The sequence below is a fragment of the Drosophila miranda genome, chromosome 2 (genome assembly GCF_003369915.1).
Source record: "Drosophila miranda strain MSH22 chromosome 2, D.miranda_PacBio2.1, whole genome shotgun sequence".
Taxonomy (NCBI): Eukaryota; Metazoa; Arthropoda; class Insecta; order Diptera; family Drosophilidae; genus Drosophila; species Drosophila miranda.
In genome coordinates this window covers 17,843,448-17,869,803 of record NC_046675.1, presented here as the reverse complement: position 1 = coordinate 17,869,803, position 26,356 = coordinate 17,843,448, and the positions used below count along the sequence as shown (strand labels likewise).

The following is a 26,356-nucleotide window of genomic DNA, read 5'->3' as shown; positions in this document are numbered from 1 at the left end:
ATATTGATATGTTTTTGCAAGAGGAGTTTGTTTTGCTTTAAAATTCTTTTTATGTTAAGTATTTTTTTATTACTGAAAACAGGTGGGCAGCATTGTGTCTGGTGGCAAGCAGAGTGACCGTTTACGGTATTTTTAATACTCTTCGGTATTTTTAGATCAAAATTAAATCGACGGTATATTTTCGGTATATCGGTATATAATGGTATTTTTTGTAAATGTCATCTTTAATTTTCAACGTTATATAGAAATCCAATAAAAGCAAGTGTTAAAATTAAACCAGTTAAGTAGAAAATTCATTCACTAATCGGATAAAATTTTGAGGGTTCTATTAAGTTAGTTATATTGCACGGAATATCAAAAACGAGGAATATGTATAATAGAGCTTGAATTCGTCAGTATATTTATGGTATATTTTAACGATAGATCCGCGGTCACACTGGTGGCAAGGCTTTAATTAAATTGAATTTGCAAGCCTCACATCGTGGGTAAATAAATTTTTTAAATCTAAAATGTCCAGTGACAGTGGTGAATATTACACTAATGATGAAGACGATGAAGTGATCAGCAGCTCTGTTTCAGGTATTTTTATAGCTATATCTTATTTGAATCAATGTTAACAACAATGTGCCTTCATTCCCCTCGACTCGCGCTGTAGTGCGATCAAGCCTCTCGTTGCGCTCTTCTCGCCACAGCGGTCGCGGGATCAACCCTGATAGTAATTCCGGCGTAATTATTGACGAAACCGAGTCGGAAGATGAAAGCGTGCGTCCTTCCAAAGCTAAGCCGAAGCAGAGACGTCGTCCTTTAGTGATCGCTTCCGACAGCGAAGAGGAAGATGAGCTGGACTCGCGGGCCTTGTCTCCGAGCACGCGCATGAGCATTACAGGTGTACGCCCACAGGATCTGAGCGATGACTCAAGTGAGATTGACTACAGCGACGAAGAGGCGTCAGCAGGTACAGCTGAAGAGACCTACAATGAAGATGTTGAGCGAAAAGAAGCAGCTGCTGCGCGCAACCGACAATCTATCGATGGCGGTGGCGATGGCGATGGCGGAGGTCTTTCGCCCCGCTACAGCACGCAGTTTATGGGAAACATCGAGGAGACTTTACACTCAACAGTATCTACAGCCAACATGCTTGAAGTGTCACTCGACAATTCGAGTAGTAGCGATGTCCTCGAACTGAGCAACAAGGAGTCTCCCATTGAAATATCAAGTACGGATGATGAAAGTAGCTTCAACAAGGAAAACATATCTGCTCCACCCCTCGCAAGCCGATCCTATTCGCCCCGCAGTAACGCCAGAGCACCTGTCGTTAATTCCACCAAGAGCCTCATGCAGCCTACCATACAACGGGCCTTCAAACAGAGCACCTCACCGATTGCTCCCCGCCGTTCTTTGATCAAGAGTGAAGCTCAGAAGGTTGTAACTCAGGAGTACCATCAGGAGGAGATGAGCAAGCTGATGGAGATGCGCGCCCAAAAGAATGACGCCGAAAAGCTTTATGAGATAGTAGCCAAAAAGCTACCTGACAAGGGAAGCCAAATCAGGAAGCGCATCGATGCCTTGGGTCGGGAAATTGAGTTAAAAACAAAACTTATTAGTAGCCTTAAAGTAGAGCAGAGGAGTGTCCCAGCAATCAAGGCGACTACGGCGATGAAGGCTCACCGCAAGTCTGACAACGATACAACCGACTGGGAAGACCTTTCGGCAGCGGTCAACTCGATTCAGCCCAAGTACACTGGCGCGCAGGGAATGGCCACGTTTAACACGCAGAAGGCCTTAACGCTGGAATCTCTAAAGGTACGTAGGTGGAATAACTTTAGTGCTTTGAAATAAGATTTTCCTTGATGATGACTCAGAACGGATATCTGAGAATGATAAAATTTGGGGGTTGCTGGGCACGAGTTACTGTGCGGCGCCTGTTTAAGGGCATTCCAAGATTATGAATTCAATACCTGAATTTGTGCCGCGAGTAACCGAGTCTCCCGTTGTCAAGCAGTCTGACTAATATTTCGTCTTTATAGGATCTCCATGGGTCGCTGAAGGGCTGCCCAGCAGAGGACGTTCTGGCCGACGATCCAGAGGGGCTGAAGATAACTTTAATGGATCATCAGAAGCATGCCCTGGCGTGGATGTCTTGGCGTGAGAATCAGACTCCCCGTGGCGGCATCTTGGCCGACGATATGGGCTTAGGCAAGACTCTGACAATGATTTCATCCGTTCTCGCCTGCAAAAATCGTCAGGAGAGCAGAGATGGGCGCCATGTGGACAGCGACAGCGACGAAGAGAACGATACAAAGCGGAAAAGCACTGGTGGATGGAACTCTAAGGGCCGCAAAGACAGTAGGTCGCATAATGTGTTTCCAATGTCAGTCCCCTAAACTGGCCGATTGTTTTCGTTGTAGCTCATCGTGGAGGCACCTTAGTCGTGTGCCCGGCCAGCTTGCTGCGCCAGTGGGAGGCAGAGGTGGAGTCCAAGGTCAACCGCCATCGCCTGACCGTGTGCGTGCATCATGGCAACAATCGCGAGACGAAGGCCAAACATCTGCGCACATACGACATCGTTGTAACTACTTACAACATCGTGGGAAGAGAGCATAAGGAGTCGAGTGCCTTGTTTGGTGTCAAGTGGCGTCGCATCATACTGGATGAGGCCCATGTTGTGCGCAACCACAAGGCGCTGACGTCAATCGCAGTAAGCGATCTGCGCGGCAAGTTCCGCTGGGCTCTGACTGGCACACCCATACAAAACAAGGAACTAGATATATATGCGCTTTTGAAGTTCCTGCGCTGTTCACCATTCGACGATCTGAACACGTGGAAGAAGTGGATCGATAACAAAAGTGCTGGCGGGCAGAACCGACTCAATTTGCTAATGAAGTCCATCATGCTTAGGCGCACTAAGGCACAGCTGCAGCAGGAAGGAAAATTGAACAGCTTGCCCGGCAAGGACTTGCGTATGATTGAGATTTCCCTCGACAAAGACGAGATGAATGTGTACCAGACGGTCATGACATATTCAAGGACATTGTTTGCACAATTCCTGTTTCAGCGTGCCGAGAAAGATTCGGACTCGAACTTTATATCTGATGCCAACAAGCCCACATACAATCAAATCAAGGACCCTAATGGCGCCTATTATAAATTGCACGAGAAGTTCGCGAAAATGGCAGGCAATAAAAAAGAGGTCAAGTCCCATGAAATATTGGTCCTGCTGTTGCGTCTGAGGCAGATATGCTGTCATCCAGGTCTGATTGATTCGGTAAGTGAATGATTCGGGACTAAAGCAGTTCAGTTCTCAATGGGACTCAATGAATTACTTACTTTCAGATGCTAGAGGGAGAGGAGGCGAAGAGTATGGACGCTGACGGCAGCGACGGAGAATCCCCGGAGATTGACTTATTGGCGCAGCTCAATAAGTTGGCTATTACAGACACCTCCACTTCTCCGCGTCGGTCCAGCCGTGACAGTGGAAGCAGCCGCGGAGTGACTGAAGATGACGATGGACCGCCGCTACATGGGGATGAAGCTCGCATTGCCAAGGCTTCCAAAAATGTGCTGAAGCGCAGCAATCCCGTTTTTAACATGAAGCGCCCATCCACAAAAATGCTAAAGGTGATGGAAATACTGAAGTCTTCGATTCTGAAGGACAACAACGATAAAGCCATTATAGTTTCGCAATGGACATCGGTGCTGGAAATACTGCGCAATCATTTGGAGAATGATAAGCTGTCCACCCTTTCGCTGAATGGCTCCATTCCAGTGAAGAATCGACAAGAAATTGTCAACCAATTTAATGATCAGCACAATCAGAAGCGCATTTTGTTGCTCTCACTTACTGCTGGCGGTGTTGGCTTAAATCTGGTTGGTGCTAATCATTTGTTGCTGCTTGACCTCCACTGGAATCCGCAGCTGGAAGCCCAGGCCCAAGACCGCATCTATCGCGTGGGGCAAAAAAAAGATGTAATGATATATAAGTTCGTGTGCTTGGATACAGTCGAGCAGCGCATTTTGGCGTTGCAGCAACATAAGTTGGAACTGGCCAATGGCGTCCTAACAGGCTCCGGAGTTAGCTCAAAACTAACCATTGATGACCTCAAGGGTCTGTTTGGAATTTGAGACGGCCGCCGATTCGCTTTAGATTTATGTACACACAAAAAGCAAGCACAAAAACCAGAGTTCATTTTATTTACAGAAAAATGTTTATTTTAGTTATTTCGAAGTTGTTTTTATTTTATTTTGTATTTCTTTGTTTTGAAGCACTTGTATTTAAATTAGCTACGATACCATTTGAATTGTTTAGTGTTTTACAAAGAGTTCCGTTTAAATTGAAATGTATGCATTATTAATGTTTAATTTCCTTACTTTATATAATCTTAATCTTCCTTAATAGCTTTGTCTGCTTAAGCGAATACAAACAAATTCAACTACAATTTGATTAGCATAACATTTTTGGTTGTTTTTTGTTCTTGTATTGAAAAACTGTACAGAGGATAAAAACCGGTAATGCGTAAGAGAAAAAAATAGTCTTAAGTTTAGTAAAGTTTCTATATAGCCAACGCTACACTATTTTCAGATCTGCTAGATCAGTTCTCACAAAGTATTAAACCGCATGCTCTCTTTACATGGCAGCGCACAGCCCTAGAAAGTGTAATATATTTATCTGATATATGTATGCATATATACTCGTGCATAAATACATATGTATAATTGGATATAATTGGATGTATATAATTATCATCTGGTTACTTCAAGCTGATAATCTCATATCATATGTAAGAACTATACGAGTAGAACAAATGTGATCGCGATTCCCCATGACGGTACTACCAGATGCTGCACACGTTCGTGTTGAAGGATCCGAATGGACGTGCTCATGCCTTGGACTAGAAGTCGTTTATATACTCGCATGTCTATGTCTACTGTAGTTTAGAAGAACTTGTTTAATTTGTGCAGGTCAGTGATAGATTTCCGAACAGTTACTCGCAGAGAAAGTTTTCATTGTTAAATGAAACATATATGTATATGTATATATATTACATATGAATAACGAGTTTTGATTTACTAGGAATAGATGATCTTCAAGTTTCGCAGACCACTCACCAACGAGAAAAGCTTTCTTTACATAATATATAGGGATATTTTTGTTTATTTAAGATTGGTTTGAGATCAATTTGAAAACGTGTTCTTGGGATAGCCTATTCCTACTGTTCGTGCTATATTATTTTTTAATTTAACTTAAAATATGCCATACGTTGGTTAGATATCATACAAATAACATTCATGCAGTAGTCGGGTTGGGGGATTTGTGTTCGTTCCTGGGATCTGACCTCCAATCAAGCTGGCTGATACCATTAATTATCGCTGCGAAAAGAACAAGGGAGAAATTCATCAAATTATTAGCTTGGAATGGCACTTTGATCGATCTTCGTTGGAGTAGTCTTGTGGCTTGTTAATTAGTTAGATTCAATATTGCACTGGCAATATGCTTAAGCGCAAATGCGGCATAAAACAATTTTTAATGGCACGATACCAGCGCGCCCATATGGGTGCAATGTCTCAGCCATAAAACCCATTAAAATCATTGTAATGTCTGTTAGTCAGTCAAAGACAACGGCGACGGTCGAATGGCGAAATCGACGTCAACATCAACCACTACAGTCTTGGGCCTGCTTACCTGCGGCCCAGAGGTAAGCGCATCCTCGGACGCAGAAGGATAAGCGCTGCTTCGGTGCTCGTAAAAGACAATTTTATAGCAGCAGTTGCCCACGAAGAGTTCGAGTGGCTGGTATGGCCAGTCAGTCCGCACAATATGGGGAGCAGCTGGGTCTCGGCCCGAGAGTTTGGGATTTATAATGCGAAATGTGATTTTTACGACGCCTTTTAAGATAATGCAGCAGACCCTGATTCTGACTTTTCGATTCGTTTTGCCTGATTTCTAATTGTCGCAGACAAACTAATTTGCGCTCAAGCGAACATTGAAAAGCACTCTGATCCTACCCTACAACTCTTGAGTACTTTCGAGCCCACGCACTTCAATTTCGAACGTATCATAAATTCCATGCCATGCTTCCCCTTGCTGAATTGCAAGTATACTTACTTCTTATAGTGTAGCACTATATGTGCTAATGAATAGAATGTGAACAATGTTCTTCGCTTATCAGCATTAATGAAGCCAACGATCGAGCTCTTTTCGAAGAGTACCCACTATTCTCTATTTCCCTGGAGCTACCATTCTACTGTATGCTTTTTTTGTTCGTGTCTGCGTTTCTGTTTTCTGCTCGCGTCAACTTTTTACGATGGCCACGAAAAAATTTCCACCGAAAAAGGAGTAGCTGAAAATGATGCGGCTCTGCGTTGAGTACGGCTCGGTTTGGTTCGGTTAGTTTCGGTTTCGGTTTCGGATTCGGATTCGTTTTTGTATACATCATACATTATTGTTTATTTTTTAATAATGCGTGTCCACTAAAAACCAAGAAGAAGAGGAAGCGTAGCAGGGCCCCATAAACTGTGCACGCAAGGCACACGAAAGACGACGAGGAACAATAAACACGAGCGAACACCAAAAAAGCCATGAATGCACTACTACGAACGGCTGGAATTGAACCGATTGTGCCGTGCCGGAGAGTGTCCAAGGAGCAGTGTAAATGGGGAAGAAGGGAAGCAAGAACCACATTCGGAGCCAAGAGAAGGGCGAAAGCGAGCAGCGTAAGCTGAAACCGAAACCTCGAACTCGAACTCGCTCCCAGAAAACTATAACATTTTTGTTCTTATTCCTTTATTTTGTTGTGTTTTTTTATGGCAAGCATTGCATTTATTATGGCTGCCTTCGCCTCCACCTACACAGTACCAATGCCAGACCCACAATCGGCCGACGCCCGGGACGGGGATAGGCATGGGGACAATGACTGTAGAGCATCAAAATGAAGCGATTTGCTTTTTAATGACAAGTCAGCGGAAATTAGAAATCAGCGGAAATTGTATGGTAACAATCATTTTCACAGTATATTGTCCATACATTCATATACATAATGTTCTTTAAATGCCGTTGTTTGCATAAACGTTGGAGAGCCGAGATCAGAGTGAAGACTACAAAGTTGCTGCTTATGGAAGTGAGCCGGAAGTCGGCCGTTTGAAGCATTTGATGATCTTGAAAGTTGCCAGAAACGATCACAATCTTTATTAGGCCTTAAAATGTGCAAACGTATGTATATCTGACAGTGGAGGGCCAAAGAATTTGGAATATTCATTTCTTTGCGAGATATGTGATATGGGAGCTAGAGATAAACGATAGCACTCGTACTCACGGGGATTCAACATTTTTATTTTTATGGAAATGCAATATATGCAATATTTATTTACTACATTTTTTGTTAGTAGATATTTTGTCAGATTTCCGACACATTGAGTACTTTTTATTGAAAGGTAGACAAAGTAAGGATAGATGCAGGATGTGTGCAGTTATGTATGCATACATATATGATATCTTTCCATAAAACTGTCCTTTAAAAATCCAGATCTGAATTTGAATTGATATTTTAGATAGTTTTTAGAGTTTTTTCTCTGATAACTAACTCTGAACTTATCTTTTTAACGGTTGTAAATATTATAAGTATTATAATTTTAAAAAAAACACACACACACACACATTGGAGTTTCTAATGTAAAGTTCTAAGCGCCGAACGGTGCAAAACAATTTGATTTCTGGGACACTTTGATGTTGTCTTCCACATGACATGCATACATTTCAATATATGCATTTTCATGTCTGTCGGACACTTTTGATGTGCCAAAACATCAGTCATTTTATAGAATGTATACATGGAAAAATGATTTCAAAAGTAAAATTAAAGCAAGAACTAAGCCAACTTGGGTTGGAGTTTCCCTGACTTCGTTGCACATTTTCCTGTACTTACGCAGAACGGCAAAGGTGCGGAGAACTGTCTAAGGAAATACGTGGCAGAAAATGGAAACACAATATCGTAAAATGGAAACTTATGCATTTATTGCCATTTTGGCCATGGCAACAAAGGCAAGGCGAGCTAGCATGGAGTTGAAGTGCCATTTGAAAGGATATTTTCTCCTTCCAGGGTTCCCTTCTACGTGTATGGCACGGGTATTTGTCTCTCCGCGAATGATATGCTTTCAGGAAGTGCTTCTGGCAGGATCTCCCCAAGGCTCGTAAAAGTTTTCGGCATTATTTGCCCGCTTTTATGGGTTCGAGTTTTGCCACGAATAATTGTTTGTTGTTCTTGATGTTTGCTTTTTCCTTTTTCCTACTTCTTTTTAATAAGTTTGATTTGGCAGATCCCCGGCCATGTCTCTGCCCCATTCGTCACAGAGTTAAATGAACTTTGTGATAGTTTTACGAGATCTCACTCTTCGACTTTGTAGCCTCGCCCTCTCAAAAGGAAAATTTAATTACAGCCCAAAGTGAGTTCTAGGCTTAGGAGAAGGCACAAATACTTGCCAACATACGACTGCGAGCATAGAGAAAAAATATTTCCACGCAGCTATCGTGCGATTCAGTTTCGGTTTTATGATCCAGACCCATAAAAACCGAACACAGCGTTGCGTCTCTTTGATGCGAGTGCAGTGCCACAGGAGTGCAGTGAGAGATGAGTCGACGCGAGCTGAGGTTTTTAATGTGCCGCAAGGGCGCGCGAAACAATCGAAGGGCCGAGAACGCAGGGCGATTTCTAGACAAGATTTAGATGCCAGTTCTCCCTCTTTCATATTTCTGCAATGCGAATGTTTTATTACCATTGACGAGACCAAAACATTGAAATATGCATTCTGAAGTGTCGTCTTCGCGGTCTGACGGGGAGCATCGTAAAATGTGTGAAGCGAAATTTCTGATGCCCATTCGCCTCGCCAGGGCATCGGCAGCATTATGATATCTGTGGCTGCCTCCGAACTTGAGACCCCTCCACTTCCATCTCCGACAGGGCAACCGGAGAAGACCTCTTCGCTTCTGGCGCCACTTGAGTTTTTAATTAAAGCAAATCGCTTAGCAAAACAAAAGGCAACAAACTGCTCAAATGCTGGGAACAAAACCCAACCTCGTCCCGCCTGTCTCCATGTAGCTAGGACCAACAAAAATGACAGCCAGCATGGAAATTTAACACTTGCTTCTGAATTAAGCAACTACAAGTGCAGCAGCCAGAGCGGCAAGAGCGGCAACAATGCCCTGGCAAGAAATGGCTTCAATTGTCAGCACCCGAACACTGCTAGGGGCTGGGCCGGGGCCGGGCCATCTAAGAGGAATTGTTTTTCATCTGAAGCCCGAGACGAGGAAGCTTTTGTTGCCCACGTTGCACAGTCATCAGGACAAATGATGAAAAAGCCATTGCATACTTTCGTGCGCAGTCCGGAAATGCAACCAACAGCCACGCCAACGCCAACGCCAACACACCAGCACTAACAACAACAACAGCAGCAACAGCAAACAGCCAACGTGGCAGAAAGAAAACTTACACGCCGGAAAGCACCAGGAGCTAGGACATGGCCTGGAAAGGCAACCAACCTAAATTGTAAACATAAAACTATGCTGCGAAATTGATTTGATTAAACGAAACGCGCCTGGCCCAGCATGCGAAATGAGCTGGAAGTGAGAAAATGGAAGCATGGTCACTAAATCTATTCGAATTCAAGGTTCCCTTCGCTCTCAGGCTGAATTTAAGGTCGCTCAGCGGGAAAGAGTCCTAGCTGCATAATAAATTGCATGATTGCATGATTGAAATTCATGACCAAAACACTTGACAAAATAGGAGTTCTACTTTAATAAGCATTGCCATTTGTATTGATTGATCTTAGTATAAAAATCTCATATTAAACAATTATTTAATTAATGTACATAAGTAATTGGTTAATGTCCCTCGAGATTCTGGAGGAGTCATTAAACGAATTTTTCATTGAATTTGTAGACCTGTTTTTTGTTCCTTCTGGAATTTTTTTAAGACAGTACACCACTTTGTTTCCCATTCCTGTAGTGTGCGATTAGCGAAACCCTAAATAGGATATTTGTCGAGTTTTTAAAGTAAAGTCACAAACTGGAATGCTATTCAAACCCTATAAAGTCCAATGTCCACCAATCTCTCAGTCCGCCTGTCCGAATATCTGTCGGTTTCTATGTCTTTCATTTAACTATCTGGCTGGAAGCTGAAAACGTTGAAATTTAATATTTTGTCGATTTTTTCAGTTTTTATGGTGGTGACAGTGGATGTGTATAACACTCAGAAGAAAGCGTTTCCGACCCCATAGTGTATATACATACAATATTCTTGATCAGCATCAATAGCCGAGTCGATCTGGGAGACTGGATCTTAGAGTCTATGAGTGCTAGGGATATACAGACTCCTGTGATATCACACTGTTACAAGCTTATTTCAATATTTCGCCACGTTCCCTTCCGCCCCCAAAAAGGACGAAAATCTGTGGCATCCACAATTTTGAAGTTACGAGAAAACTCAAGACGCAGAATCTGGATCAGATTGCAGTGGCTACGCGCTTACTCTTTCTCCCTCTCATAGTATTCTGACTGCAATCGAGTGTAAATGTAGAGTCGCGGCCGTAGCTGCGTTCCCGCTCGTTAAAATTTAAATATCGTGAAATCGAAATTCGAATTTTTCCAAATTATAATTTAATTTTTTCCAAAGTATGTATAAGTTAAGGAATTAGTACATTTTTGTGGATACTTACTCATTTTTGAGCTCACATCTGAGCTCCTTAGGAACCATAAGTAAATTAGATTAGAATACATTTGCACCCCCAAATCTTTTAGGAAAATCGAATCTTGTTACTAGTGTAATCAACTAAACTCAACCAATTGTATATTTACGCATTGTGGAAAAAGTTAACAAAGTATAAAAGCTATATATGTACCTACATACAGTTGTATGTATGTACATACAGCGCCTGGCGGCACAAGCCCCTCAATTTCTGTAAATCAATCATTTAGATCTTGCAATCGTTTGAAAACTTTCGGGCCGCGGGTAAACGAAAGAGTAAGCCATATCTAACAAGTACTTACACAAAGAGGACAGCTGCCGCTGCTGCTGCCGCCACAGCGGCGGCAACATTGCGATACTGCTACGTGGCAGCCGTGGAGCTGACCAGATGGTGGCCATGATGGTAGGCTCCGTTGCTGCTGCTGTGTGCTGGTGGCGGCGGAGGCGGCGTGGGGGGCGTGCCCGAGCGGGATCTTTGGCGGTGGGTGGGCGTAGAGGTGGTTGGCATCATGGTGACCATTGTTGGCGAGGCGGCCGAATGCACGGTGCCGTTGCTACTCCCGGGCCGCGAGTGTTTCTGATGAGGATGGGCGGCTGCTCCGCTTGGGCTAGATGGAGACCGGCTCAGGGCCAGTGGCTCGGGCGTCGGCGGACGAATCTGGGTGAGGGGCAGGTGGGTGAAGTGCGCTCCATAGCGGCCCTGTTCGATGCTCGGATAGGTCAGGTACATCGGTGCTCCGTTCACCAAAGCCATCGGTGTGTAGTAGTTGTAATAGATTTGGGCTACAATACGATTTATTTCTACACGTGCTGTGGATTGGATCAACAAAGATACGAGATTAAAAATTGATTTCACAGAGAAATACACCGTAAAACGGTCCAAATTACTTGGCTCAGTACCCAGTTAAAAAGTGCACCCCATCAAGCCACATATTGCTTTCAATATCAATGAATATTAGTATATTCCTAATCATAGTAAACAATCTTTTGGCAAGCAGCTCCCGTTGACGGATTCCTACCTTAAAGCCTGATGGAATTTGCGTTTTGGTTTATTTTGAATTGTAAATAATACATTTTTAACATATTCTAACCGAGAGAACTTTTTGTTTTACACTCGCCAAATATCCAATTAAAAATATATACATACATATGTATGTACTTATGTTTAAAAAATTGTATAAGTTTAATTAAAAATATGTGCTGCGACACTTTAATATGCAATATGTTTGAAAACCTAGAGTGGATTTGATTTAAAACTTGTTCTGTTGGAAACATACGTTGAAATTCGAACAATCTATCACAAAAACTAAAAACATGTAAATTTGAAATGATAAAATTGCATTTACAATTTTTATATTTAAACAATTTTAGATTTTAATTTTGTTTTATATAAATGTTTGAAATATCTTTATAATCAAATTTTAAATTCATAAAACTAATAACGAAAACCCATACAAACATTCCGAATTGAACTTTTTCCATTCTGGATTGATCTTGCACTGTGTGTCAATCCAAGAGACAGTAAGTCCATACATATGTATATGTACATACTTATGTATGTATACCCAATCTTAATCTATGAAGATCTGTAGCTCAGAAATATTAAGGCTGAAACCCCGATAAAGGTCCAGAAAAAATAAAGGATACACATAATTATTAATAATTAAATTACCTATCTTAGGCACTTTAGTTCCTGAACTATCGGTAACATCCTGTCAAAGTGTATAATATACACCTTTTCTTTAATTTATAACATTAACTTATGCTTATATTTTATGCAGAATTTACATACGCATCGCGTCCTACATCATTGGCCATAACGTCGTTTTTCACACTTTATAACAAAAATGTGCAAGAGGGTAGGGAAGTAATGGTATACTGTATGGGAAGGCACCCATAACATTAACTATGCCCGGCACTAAATGTCTATACCATCCGAAAAAGATTTGCGCCATTTTGGAATGCACCTGGGGACCCGGCCAGGGCCGGCCCACCTATGGCCTCGGCATGCACTTTATGCGCAACCTTCGCACGGTGCTCACACAATAAACCCTCCCCAGCACGGCGCCCCTTCGGCCAAGACCCCAGATCCCGGATCCCATCCACAGGCAGAGCCAGAGCCAGAGCCAACGCCAAAGCCAAAGCCACATCCCAGCTCCAGTTGGAGTTTCTGTTGCAAGAGCCTTTGTCTTCCGCTGACTCCCCTCCTTATCTGCGTGGCAAAAACTTTTCAAAATTTTACTGCTTGCTGCAACATCAAAATGCCAAGTTTTTACGATTACTCTGCTGCTGCTGCAATTTTACTTAATTTTAATGGGATTTTTTCTTCCGCCAACTGCAGAATGCATTAAACAGGGCCAGAGCATACGAGGCAGAATTACGCATGAGCGTGCTCCTGCTCTCGAGACTCAGAAATATTTGATAGGGAATACATAGGTACAGTCAATACCAGACCCAACCTAGTCGCAACTAATGCCGCCCGCCCATTGTGCAATTTGACGAAATAATAAAAAGTCGTAAAGAAGTTGTGACCTGACGTTGGGTGGATCGAGGCGGTGGGACAGAGGCCAGCAGTCCAATACAGCTGCGGTCTTACTCTAAAGTAGCTCTTAAAGAACTTGTTAATATATATAGCTATCTCGCTTGGGTCAGCCAATAAACTGAGACCTAGTGTCGGGTTAATTAGAAGGATGGATTTTCAAGTATTCTAAGCAGAGGAGAAATCCGCCTCCACTCTCAGAGGTTATTAAGCCAAGCGCTTCCAAGGCTATGCAATTTGAAAAATGTAGTATGTATAGGTATATATAATCCGTGCGTTGAAAAAATAAATTAAAGAAGATTTTATATTTGTTACAGGAGGACAGGAGGACGCATGTATACTTGATCAGGATGCGATGCCCGTCTGTCTGTTCATCTGTCTGTTTGTTTGTATGCAGCAAAGCTCACAGTTTTCATGTTATCCCGATGTCATTTGGTAATGATGACATTTTTCGTTGAGACACGTTGAAAACTAAGATCCCAGGAAATCGCTAGAACGATCCTATACATAAGTTATGGGGTCAGAAGCTAACCTCCTCAAGGGTATAAAAAAGAGAATATTAGCGAGAGTTCTGATAGTGAGAGCTCTCAATATTTTCTCATCTTAAATTTGTTTTCAAATATGGATCAGGGCAATGCATAAGGAAACCACTGTGTTCTCATACTGCTTAGATGAATGACCAACCATTATTCACGTTTATAAAGTTCCCCGCTATGAAATTAGCTCCCTGGACTGCTCTCCCTTCCCTAGAGTTTCATAATCTGAGCGCTTGCAGGCCACAAAACCTCCCCAATAGGTTTTCAGTTGACTTGGCCGAGGAGGCAACCATTACCATTTCCCGAGAGAGAAACAAGAATCGGGCAACTCTTAGCCAACGTGATGGAAAACTAAACGTATGTCCAGGCTGGTTATGGTAGGTCCATTTATGACAAACTGGCTGGTTATTATTTTACAGGGATGGACCGGGATACATCCTGCTTGTCTATATATAGATTATACATATATCAGATGTCTGGCACAAGTGGCAGCTTGTGTCGGTATCGTATCCATGTAAGTTGTTGAGCAGTAAAAATAACAGTAGCCCTCCCAGGAAGGAGATGGAGATGGAGATGTGGAGTAGAAGTTGACGCTGCACAAATAATTTACGACCCGCCCACAATATGAAGTCGTAAAGTTGGAAATTTTTGCTTCCTGCTGCCGCTGGGTCTGAAATTCCCTATAGTTTTTAATAAGCAATGGTAAATGTTTGGGATGAAAGTGGAAAGAATTTGTTCGCTGAGCTGTGCTAAGCAAGACTGGACTGGGCTGTGGCTGAGGTAGGTGGGCATCTCTTTCCCCATTTCCATTTCCATCCCCATCGACTCTCACATCCACAAGACGATGATGATGAGGCTCTCATCTCGTTATGGCGCCTCATACAAAATGGTATACTGCCGAGTCTATTTTTTTATGTGAATACAAAGAGAGGCGTCGCTCAAAATATGACAAAACGCGAGGATATGGAAATGTCTCATAAAATAGTTATGAGCGGTTGGACTAGATACCTCTCGGGTGTATGCATTCAGTAATTTGCTTTGTGGGATATTAGTGGAAACGAATGCTAAAGAGCGAGGGTACGACTTTGGTATTTTAAAAATACGTTCATTAATTAATGTTACAAATAGCAGATATAGCATTTTGTTTTTGTGCATTTTCGAATTTTAAATTGGATCGCACATTGGAAATGCTTCAATAAAAATGAAACGAAATTGAAGATTTGAAGCTCTATGAAAGCCAATCGCAGCCTGCCAATTTCAATAAAAGTCTCGATTCTTTGCCACCAAATCAGCTCACATGTTGGATGATCCCCTCCCCTCCCCTCCCCACCCACGCACCTTTCCCGCACAATTCAACCATAAACACTTTTAAGCTTTATGGTGGCCACATTTACACGTTGCCATTGCCTACCCATGGTAACCCAGAGAGCCCGTTCTTCATGTCCCAGTCTGTCTCAGCCCCGTCCTCCTGCAATTCCTAAAATACCATCGTGACGTGTTTAGTGCCGAGAAACGATGTTGAGCTGTTACGGCCGGAGTATTGCAGCTACCTGGCAGTAGAGTGGAGCGTAGTGAAGCAGCTTTCCCATGCCGGAAAGCAAGGAAGCAGGCAAAACTGAGAACTGAAACCGAAGCTGGGTATCCCAAGCCTCTGAGCGACGGTGTTGGCAATGTCGTAAATTTTTCGCATGCATTTTTCGGTTTAATGATGCATTTACGATCCGAGCAGCAGTGGCGACTCAGGCAACTCCCAGCTCCCGTACTGCTCCAATCCACCGACCCACCAATTCCGAACTGGAAACAGCAAACTTCGTCTACTTCTGGGACGTGCCATGGTAATGGTTTCAGTGAAATGGCAACAACTTGAAAAGCAATCGTTACAATTTTTAATGTCATCAACAAAACAAACAGCAGCTGATACTTCTGCCCTGAGGCAATTCCATTTTCTGGGGATTCGGGTTACGTTTCCATTTGTTAATGGCTTCAAGGAGGGTGTAGGGTGTAGGTGTAGGGCGGGAAATCGTATTCGGTATTGCTCTCAGGAAGTAAGGTTAGCCTAACTAATTCTCTGAGTAGGGAAAATAGTTTATTTTTGACATTTCAGGTTTATCCTTTTATAATATTTCGTCGTACTTAAGTCGATAACAATATTTATACAATGAGAATTATTATTATTAAATATTACAAGTAGAGTTTCGCAGTACGTCGAAAGAGTTAACCTTTTAACTCGTTTATATGTATATGTATGTATTGTATTTTATTTGTGCACCATCTCACAACAATTTTTCGTAGCACATCCCAGCTGGAAATATGTGTTCGTTCTTCTTCGAACACAAAACTATCATATATCGTACTTAGCGAACAGTTTTGAGATTAGCGGATAGGATTAGATATGGACGAGTATGGAATATAATTTCCTCCATGGCACCTATTGATATCCAATTTGAACTGTACTTAAGTATTTGATAACCTCTTCAATGGTTCAATGCTTCAATTATGTATGCAAGTACTAAGGTAACAAAGGAATAACTCAAGTGACTCGTCAGAAGAGCTTTCTGGGTCTGTTCTGTGAAAATATATAAAGAAAAACTTAATCTAATTTTGAACTAAATTCATACACCCGATGTGCAGATTTGTGTTGAAAGCACGTTGTTGATTGTTGAAATGTAGAGGAGTGTTGGTTTACGTTTTTTTCGAAAATATTTAAAATTTATAGATTCAAAAAGTTAACTTCTTTTGTTGGCGGCATTGTTTTTCTTGAGTGTTGAATAGGATCCAATGGGGGAGTGTTGATTGAAGAGAAGAGAATGTTGATTGATGATTGATAGGCAGGCATCGTCCTTAGAGCGGCGGGTATTGGTTGATTGAAGATGGAGGGTGTGGGGAGCAACGGTCACAGCTCACACATCGATATATTTGGTTTGTTGATTGAAGAAAATCCAGTGGCGCTTAAGCTTACCGATAAATTCGATATATTTACAAAGGTTTGGCTTCTTAGAACTTTAATTTACTTTACTTTGATTTACTCAAGTCGAACTCGCGCGCGCTTTTTCGCTTAAGCATTAAGCTAAGTTTGTGATGCTGAACAATAAATATCGGGGCAAAGATAAAATCGCAATATTCGTTACTTCAGTTAATGAAAAATTATCATCCACATTGCCGCGTTGTGTTGCGTAGCTCACCCCCGTCATAGATATTCAAATTATGCTGACGGGAGTACTCATTCACAACGTACTGGCCTGGTTTGGATCAGATCGGAAGATATTGGGAATTTATTATACGTTTCACATGGTGGGCGTGAGGGTGATGTGTACGGGTGGCGGCTTCTCGACGATCTCTTGACTTACCCTCTTCGATTCGACGGGAAGCCTCTTCGATATTTGCGTCAGCGTCCTTCAGTATCACATACATGAGCGGCATCAGCTCCCAGGGATATCGGAATTTCTCTAATAGCTTTTGGCAATAGTCTAGGAAAACGTCTTGGCCTGAAATGTATACAAAAAATATGAGACACATATTAGTTTTCTCATGGTTCTCATTGATCGGACATCGATCTGTTATCCAATTCAAAGTCAGCTTCATTCATTCATCAATCCACATAACATAAACATTGACATAAATAAAAATAATTCAAGTTCCGACTTATCTCTATACGGTTCTTCTTAAATTTCGCATGGCACACATTTTGTCAAGCAGCGACAGATCCGACTCCGACTTTACCCCGTTTGCAATCCCTGCCAGACAAAGCAATGCGAGACGTAAACATGGCGGCTAATTGGCGTCGAAAATTGCAACCTAATACTGCAGGGAACGCAGAACGGAATCGAAACTCTAGAGACTAGAGTCAAAGAATGCTCAACCAGCATAAGAGGCGGCTGTTGTAATGCAAGATGTCAAGAATGGGCTCAATACAAAGGCTGAGACTGAATCTAGGCTGAAAATTGATCATTTCTGATCTATTGATCATCATCAATAGCTCTAAAACTATTATTTTCAATAAAGAACCCCCCTCTAATCGGATTAAGTCATATCTTAAATTAAGGTAAATTAAATGTAGTTTAACTTGTGAAACTGTCAATGTCCTATTAAATCGTTCATGGCATCATCATCATGCCAAAATAAAATAAAATATAAAATATATGGAAATTTGCGTGTTTAACAATATCATTATGCCTGGTAACGTGATTTTTTTTAGGGAAATACACGACACATATGTATGTATGTAGTATTTACTAGACATTTCCTATATTTAAGGATATAAAAATATAAAGGGTGTAAGAAAAAAGTCAGAGAGAACGGATGTGCTTATGACAAAAGCAACAAGCTCCCGTTGCGCCCTATTTCTATGGCCCCTGGTGACCTGTGAAAATTTCTACTAACATTCTGCAGTTCTTTCGTGGTAGGTGCTATAAGTATTGGCTGAGTTTTCCATTTTGTTCGATGTTTTTCAGCTAAAGGTTCTCTGCCACCTGTTTTTAGTCTGTAAACAGTCTGGATCGCTGTGAAGCGTTCTAACCGAGACCGTACCTATCCTAGTGGGTAGTACCCATTAGATTGTGTTCTTAATACATTTATGTATTTACTTTAATGTTTATACATTCATATATGCAGAAACTTTTAACATAGATCTATTTTTGCTGCAGGCTGATAATATCACTAATTCTTATTTTTGCCTACAAATGTACATATGTATGTAGGTAGCTTTCATAAAAGTAAAAAAAATAACTCTTTTTAGGGAAAATTCTTTGCTGTTGAGTTATTCAAGCAAACTTTACAGATTGGCATAAAGGCTCGATCGATCTAGTTGGGTATAAAATGAATCTTAGTATAGTAGGAAGCTTTGAATGGTTTTATGAAAACAAAAACATTATTTGGAATGTGCGTATAAACATTGCACGTTTATTCCACTTGTTTCCCCAATGGCTACCTGTCCGACCATTCCTCATTTCGCTTTGGCACTATTCGTGTGGCCTCTGGTGCTGTCGTTTCATGTTTAAGTTCCTTGCCCTCCTCTCTCTCTCTCTCTGTTACTCTCTCTCTATCTCTCTCTCTGTCACTCTCCCTCTCTCTCCGAGCTTATGCCATTATGCTCTTCGTATCGCCTGCCATTTTTTTTTTCTTTCTTCTTGTTTTTACCTACACAGCAACAACAACAAAAACAATAGCCTCGGCATCGTCATCGTTGTCGGTAGTTTCGTTGTAGGCGGAGCTTCATATCCATTGGCCCGTTTTATTATGCCTCTCGCTTCTTTCCTCCTCAGTAATGTTGTAGTTGCTGGCGCTGCTGCTGTTGCTGTTGCTGCTGTTGCTGTTGCTGTTGCCTGCAACTGTGCTGAGTAGTTGGCGCTTTGTTGCAGGGAGTTTGTGGCGCAAGATTTGCATTGGTGAACTCAGCCAGTGGCCAGTGTGTGTTCGTGAGCTGTGTTGAAGCATGTCTTTGAGCAGCTCTACTTCCTGTTGTTGCCCCTTGCTGCAGTTGCAGTGCCGTTTAGCTTACATGATTTCTGGTGTGGCACAGTGCACGCTGCACACATACATAGGAGAGGAGAGGCATGCAATGGATCGCACGGCACGCACATTTGTTGGGCTGTTTGCAGCACTTTAATTTAGTAATTAAGCCATTAGTGGCTACTAGCTGACCATTGTTTTTGGGGGAGCTGTGGTAGTATTTTATGCTTTCAAATTATTTTATTAGCCGCAAATAAATCTAATAAATTGATTTATTGCTCCCGCCAACCACAGCATGACTGTGGTCATAACAGCCAAACAATTTGATTAGCCCCAATTCGTTTTGTTTTTGCATGTTAACCACCAGGTCCCATTGGATTGGACACAGCTCGGTCGGAGGGAATTACACGGTTAAACCTCCATAATCTTATTTTTTCACAAACATTTTCAGCATTCTGTATATAAATAGGGTCACTTAAAAGCATTTGCTGTTGGCCAGAGCCAGGGAGAACATTCAATACTGAGTTACATACATTCATTCGAGTACCAATGTCTGAAGCCAGGTTAAATCCCTGGTTGTACATACTAGCTGTGGTTTTGGAGACATCTGCCTCTGAAGTCATCAATAAGTGTTGAGCTAACTAATAAGCCCGAGCTGGGAATCCATCCGAATGTAGGATGGATACATAGATAAATCAGTCTCCCACTCGTAGATAAGTTTGTGTTTACATCTGTATCTGTCATATTATTCAGATGAAAGGGGAACTGTGAAAGGGGCTTTAACGATACATACCTATCCCAACCTAACCTTATCCTACGAGATGTTCCTTTTCGTTCGCATCCCAGATGTGCAATACTTTTAGTTTGATTGACGTGAAACAAATTCAATGCTCATCCCGAGCCCAGGACATTTTAGTCACATTTCCCGAACTGAATGAGTATAGAGATTATGCAATTATTATGTAAGCTACTCGGAAGATGTTGGTAACGCCCACTTTAAACGCATATTTTGTCTACTTCCATTCCCGACGAGCTGCAGCTGTCGTTGTTGCACCACCACACCCACACCCGTACAAAAATGCAGAGATACATATACATACATACGAGTATATACATATATACACATATATACCTATGTATTTTTGGATATAGAAGTATGTACACAGATGCACATTATATGTATGTACAGTTAGCCAGTAAACGATGCCATTAACGCGCATAAACTGACTCTGCGCAGGGTCGAGCGGCAGGAGTGCATACGCATACCAACGCAGAGAAATATAAGTATATACATATGTACATGCATACATGCCTACATATCCAAATATACAGACATATACAGGGTATATGCAGGTTGCACTCGTGTTGGTGCTGTTATTACTTTTATTACTGTCCAAACTGCAGCTAACCTTCCACTCGGCTCTCTGCTCCTGCTCTCTCAAAACATCCGAATCCGCCTCCGACTCCGGCTCCGGCTTCGAGTGCTTCCCCGAGTGTCCTCGTTCCGGGGACTCTTCGCTCGTCCCCATCCTGCTTCCCGCCGAGTCGTTTAAGTCGTTAGCCAAGTTTTCTTGCTCGTTTTTCTGCGCCTTTTTATGAGTTTGTTGCTGCAGCACGAAGTGGGTTTTGGCGCTGCTCCCTCTCCTTCTCCCTCTCCATCTCCAGCTCCTCCTCCGGCGTCTGCTGCAGCTGTTCTCGCTACGCTCCGCTAGGAGGAGGGGAGGGTTATATACAGCTTTTTTGTACCAATTGGCAGGCATTACATGGGTAAGGAATCCATTGCCAAACGACGACAGACGCCTCGGCACCGACTTCGTTTCGCTAGCTGCAACAACTCTGTGCCGTCTTCCATCGCTAACTGGATAGTTTCAGTTATGTATGACGAGTATACATACATATAATACACAAATATGTATAATAAAAAGGAAATTTAAACCAATAATTAGTTTGGGGCTACCTGGACAAGATTTAAATCTTTTGCGTCAAATAATAAATATTAAAAAACCCCAAGATTATACTTATATCATTTCCAAGTATAATACATACTTTTCTGTGACTCGTTATTGTTCGGTTCTGATGTACAACGTGGTCCCGTATGTCTTGATCCCGTAATTCAGGTCTGATCTTGTAGACAAACATCAACATATCTATACTCTGTCAACGAACGATCTACTCTGATCAATTCATCTATGTATTTTATCCGGGTACATTGTATTCTACTTGTTAGTCGCTTTGAGCAGCACGATCTTAATTGTACGCCCCATACTCGTAATACACATTTTTGATCAAATATAATAGCCTAATTAGCGAGCTTAACAGCTTTGCATGCTGTAAAGATGCTCATTTGGAGACTTATAAAACAATTAGAAAGAACTCGTCTATTTATCTTTAAGTCCAGACATGAGATTGTAGCTTTTTATAGTTTAAAATATCTGTTAAACTGGTGATTGCCATATAATTGAATCAGGACTATCAGTACACACATTTGATGCAGATGAAAATGTAAAGGTAAAGGTATTATGTGTACTTTATTATGTATACTTTAGTTGGCAAGAGACAACTGAGGGGAAGACCACATATTAAAGCAACTGTCGCTAAACTGAATTTCAACAAAAGCATAGCAAGTTAAAATACTTTACTCATAAGGTTGGCTTCTTTTTTTTATGCAGTATTTAAGTATCGTTTTGGTCCTGAAACGGCTGTTCAGCTAATGATTAGCTTTTATTTTGAAAAGTTTTTTTTTTGAAGGCCTTTCATTTCGATATTTAACAAGAAAGGATATTTAGACAAGTCTCGAAAGGTATGTACATATATATGGGTCTTTATTACTCTATCTATAACCAGAGCACGGTGAAATATTTTCCAAATAATTCGTTTGCAGATGCATGCATTTCACAGCTGCTAATAAACCCAAAGAGTCTGTGTCTCTCCGAGCAGAACTCTTTGACATCGCGCTGTAAAATTAACTTGAGCAATAAAAAAGGATAGAGCCGGAGAGCGAGAGAGAGATGCTATCGAAATATTTTGATAAAATTTCGTTGCGTTCTGTAGTTGGATAAAGTCTTGCTACCGAAAAAGATGAGGAACAGAAAACTGAGGAACGACTGTGCTGTGCCGTAAATGCCTTGAAATATATGCATCTCCAGATCTGCCCCTCCCGTCGGCAGCCCAGAGCACGGATGGAGCGGATAGTCGCCTGAGCAGTCGGAAAAGTCGTAAAACGTAACAACAATAAAAAATAATAAATCGACATATCCACAAAATGGCAACTCAAAACGTTCAGTATGCACAGAAAGGAGTAAGTAGCAGGCAAATGCCACGAAAAGGGAGACGAATTGATGAAATCCTCGCATCTCGCATCTCGCATGGGGCAATGTGGCAAATGAAGCAAGCACTGGAGTGCTGTGTGGATGGGCCAGGACCGGGCCGAGACGGATGTGTCGGGCAGGAGACGACGATGGTATAATGCAAATGCACGCTGAGCAGACAATACTCGAATAAAATCTTCGGCAGTGGAAATGGGAATGGAAATAGAATGGAGAAGAAACAGTGCTTTAATGAGCCACAGAGGCAGTCGCAGATGTGATGAGTCCAGAAGTTGGCCAAGCAGTTGCTGAGTTGGATGGAGTGTGCAAGAATGCGGAATATTCATACATATGTATGTATGTAGTATGCATATAGTACATCCAATTTTCATCACGATCATGCCTTTAATTTCGGTAGTCTTGAGTTGGCTAGACATATTAGTTAATTACGATGACTTCAGCTTTTCGATACGCTTTCAACAAATTCTGTATTACTCCGAAAGACTGACGGTCGTAATCAGTAATACAAATTTTACATCTATTTTAAAACCTGCATGAGGAACATGTCACCAAGTATCTTATGTTTCCATACAAATAATAATATTCACACGTGTATGAAATAAATGATTGAGAATAGGAATTGCACTCTAAGAAAACTCGTTGTAAAAGCACTCATATGTATGTATGTTTGTATATCTACAAATGAATATACAAAAACTAGAACTGGAATCGTAAAAAGAGTAAATCGTTAAATCAGTTTACGGAATAAAAAAGGTTTACTAAAATGTTATTTTATGATCATTTTAATGTAAAAGAATATCGAATCAATGTTTATTAGATCATCATTTCATTGACACTCGAGCCCGAAGCATTGTTTACCCTCTCAAATAAGTACATGTTTCCTGTGCTCGGGCTCGACTGACCTACATACATATCTAGAAAACCATTAGGCAACAGTGTTTGTAGTTCGGTTAAAACAGACATAGACTGCAAGATAGCCGGACCACAGGTATACATGACTGACTTTCGTCGCACATATCACCTACACGAATAATGCTGAGTAAAAAAACAAACACCAAAAGAGGCTTCTATAACAATAAATAAACATAAGTCGCTGCACAGCTAGAAGAGCGCTTCACAACACTGGATCCGGTTTGAAACGTGTTATCTGGTCGGATAAGTCCAAATTAAACTGTTTTCAATGGGATGGGAAGCAGTATTGTTTGCGTAGGCCCGGAGAAAAACCTTAAAGACATCATGTAAAGCAAACCGTGAAACATGGCGGTGGTAATATAATGGTTTGGTAATGCTTTATTGAAAATGACTGAAAGCTATTTGAAAAACCCCATCTTTCCAATTTTCTGCAGAAATGTGCTTATCCCGAAGAACACATAACTTTTCAATAAGATGGTGATCTGAAGCACAAAGCGAAAAGATTTCGAGAATGGCTGGGAAATAATAATTTAAATTTAATTCAAAGTCTCGACCGCAATCCGATTAAAAAACTTATGGTAAAACAGTCGTCAAACTACGACAGGGGCAGTACGAATCAGCGTCATCTAACCTATGCAATTTCTGGGTCCGAATATAATTGGAATGGAAACGTATTCCGAAAGATGTTACTGAGAATTTAGAAGAGAGTATAGTATGCCCCGCCGAATTGATAATGTAATATCTAATAAGGGTCTATGGACAACATATTAAGACTTTCATTTTTAGAAAGTTTACAAAATTAAGCACACAAAATTCTGTTTTTATACGGCTTGTGTGATTGGTTTCTTATGTCTAAAACATATTAAAATTATTTTGAACCATAATAAATAGAATAAAATCGTTTATTCGTTTAGTTGTTGTGGACTACGAAAGTCAGTGTATGTATGCATGTATGTTCATTGTACATCCATTTACGTGTCAATATAAAAAAAGTTAAAGCACGTGCTTCCAAATTGTAATAGTAGGAAGGGGCTCCAGTTCAAGTTTCACTGGGAAAAAGCTAGAGGTGGATAGAGAAAGAGAGAGAGAAATGATGCGCTGAGGTGCGTAATGTGTGACGGAAATATAGGTGCTAAGCTACTCTGGAAGATATACTACTCAGAGTATAAAGTATATACATATGTATATATATATTCTTGATTAGCATCAATGGCCAAGTCTATATAGAGCTGTCCGTCTTGTTTCACGACTAGTTTTCAGAGGCTTTAAGGTCTAAAGCAACCAAATTGTATATCAAGACTCCTCCTCCAACAAGAAACGAAAGTCTGTGGCATCCACAATTTTAAATTACGAGAAAACAGAAAACGCAGAGTCGTAAAGAATGACCAGATCTAGCAGATTATTGAATCTGAATCAGATCGGATCATTATTATAGCCAGATGGAACAAATGAAATTTCAGTAGCTACCCTTAGTCACTAGCTTACGTATTTCCCATCTATCTTCCATAATCTTCCACACTACAGTGGTGAGCGAAATGTTTACCTATAAAATATATAGTATGGGTTACATAAATCATAAAATTAAATATATACTAGCTGTATATGGGGTATAAAGTAGAGCCGCGGTCCTAGCTGCGACTCACAATTTTCCCGCTCGTTTTGAGATATACTTGCTTCAATGTTGATTCATATCGACTAGTATTTTCTTGATGCTGACCGGTAATATAAATACTTGATGGTCCGGCGCTTACCTAATTATCCTATTTTGACATTTCCGACCTTTTCGAGTATACTCGACACACCATAAAGAAGGGTTCCCTCAGAGTATCCCCTAAAAGGGTATACACATATAACAGTTGTGCTTAACGGAATACCAGGAACTATAACAGGAAACGTAAAGTCATCGTTACACTATTCTGTATAATTTTTCAGATATTTCAAATAAGTAACTAATTTGCGACCGATATTTTGCGGCTTAAAACTGTATCAAATTGACAGCATCAAAAGGATAACTAAAACTAAATAGTTTAAGTCCTTCGCAGCTAAGGGATTTAGAAGGTGTGCACATATGTCCATACATGAATTAAGAGAGTTCCTGTGTCGGAGCCGTTTCACTTCCTTATGGGAGCATTAGATAATAATAACGTTGCACATTTCTTATTAAATGTTCACACTGAATAGAATCCTCAGCGGGGAACAATCTATGTGAAGAAAAGCTCCTTCATTTATAACTATTGAAGCAATAAAACTGGAAAGTAACCATCCTGGGATTGCATTCGCCTTTTCATTTGTTATTCATTGCCTCACCTTCAATTGAGTTAAATTTCCAAACACTAAACCTCTCAGCCAATATCCGCTGGCTGACTGGATGGCTTGGCTCACCTTTTCCCGAAGAGCTTTCCTTTCATCGCCGCAGCTCATTGAGGGGGTTAGCGGAGAGCTCTTTGTGCATTCGTCAACACAACTGCAGTAAAGGCTAATAAAAGTGCATGTAGCATGGAGCCTTTTTACGAGACATGGGTAGGGTACGGCAACGGGAACGGGAATGGGAATGGGAATGGGGACGGGAATAAGGATAAGGATGTCGCTTGTCCTTGCCAGAAGGCGGAAGTTGGCTTTGACAGCGCAGCTGGGTTGCTTTTGCTTTTGCCTTAGCTTGCCGTTGGCCAAGTTAAGCTTGTTAAGCTTGGCACGAAAGCAGTTTTAATCTCAAAATTAAAACGTTTGCAATTTTCAGGAGACTTTACGAGTTATATAAAGAAAAGGCGAAAGCTTCTCGCTCGTCTTTGTCGTCGTTTTCGTAATCGTTGTCGTTGTCGTTGTCGTTACCCCGTCTCGGCTCCTGCCGCCTGGCATCTTTCG

The 26,356-nt window shown here is 41.3% G+C and overlaps 2 protein-coding genes across 4 annotated transcripts in view; one reads left to right on the top strand and one right to left on the bottom strand.

Moving 5' to 3' along the window:
• Positions 1 to 440: 440 nt before the first annotated feature.
• Positions 441 to 4,450, top strand: LOC108156096 (transcription termination factor 2). The gene is made up of 5 exons (XM_017287385.2): positions 441 to 579; positions 656 to 1,803; positions 2,028 to 2,346; positions 2,409 to 3,265; positions 3,334 to 4,450. The coding sequence occupies exons 1-5, from the start codon at positions 510 to 512 to the stop codon at positions 4,120 to 4,122; spliced, it is 3,183 nt and encodes a 1,060-aa protein (XP_017142874.1). The 5' UTR covers positions 441 to 509; the 3' UTR covers positions 4,123 to 4,450.
• A 97-nt stretch (positions 4,451 to 4,547) lies between these two features.
• The window catches only part of LOC108156097 (protein doublesex), a 50,266-nt gene continuing 28,457 nt past the window's right edge, over positions 4,548 to 26,356 (bottom strand). For 2 of the 3 annotated variants that reach the window (XM_017287386.2, XM_033388486.1), the window contains exons 3-5: positions 17,156 to 17,293; positions 11,036 to 11,543; positions 4,548 to 5,367 (exon numbers count right to left, since the gene is read on the bottom strand). In XM_017287386.2, the coding sequence (XP_017142875.1) occupies positions 11,095 to 11,543; positions 17,156 to 17,293 (587 nt within the window). In that variant the 3' untranslated portion in view covers positions 4,548 to 5,367; positions 11,036 to 11,094. Of the gene's footprint in view, positions 5,368 to 11,035; positions 11,544 to 15,872; positions 17,048 to 17,155; positions 17,294 to 26,356 lie in introns of those variants that run through there. The other variant, XM_017287387.2, reaches the window with a different exon arrangement.

What these genes read in the sequence shown, in the direction of transcription:
- LOC108156096 (XM_017287385.2), top strand. Translation starts at nt 510, where the DNA reads ATGTCCAGTGACAGTGGTGAATATTACACTAATGATGAAGACGATGAA. An exon ending in TAACGCTGGAATCTCTAAAG is followed by an intron (nt 1,804 to 2,027) that starts GTACGTAGGTGG and finishes TCGTCTTTATAG; the next exon opens with GATCTCCATGGGTCGCTGAA. An exon ending in ATCCAGGTCTGATTGATTCG is followed by an intron (nt 3,266 to 3,333) that starts GTAAGTGAATGA and finishes ACTTACTTTCAG; the next exon opens with ATGCTAGAGGGAGAGGAGGC.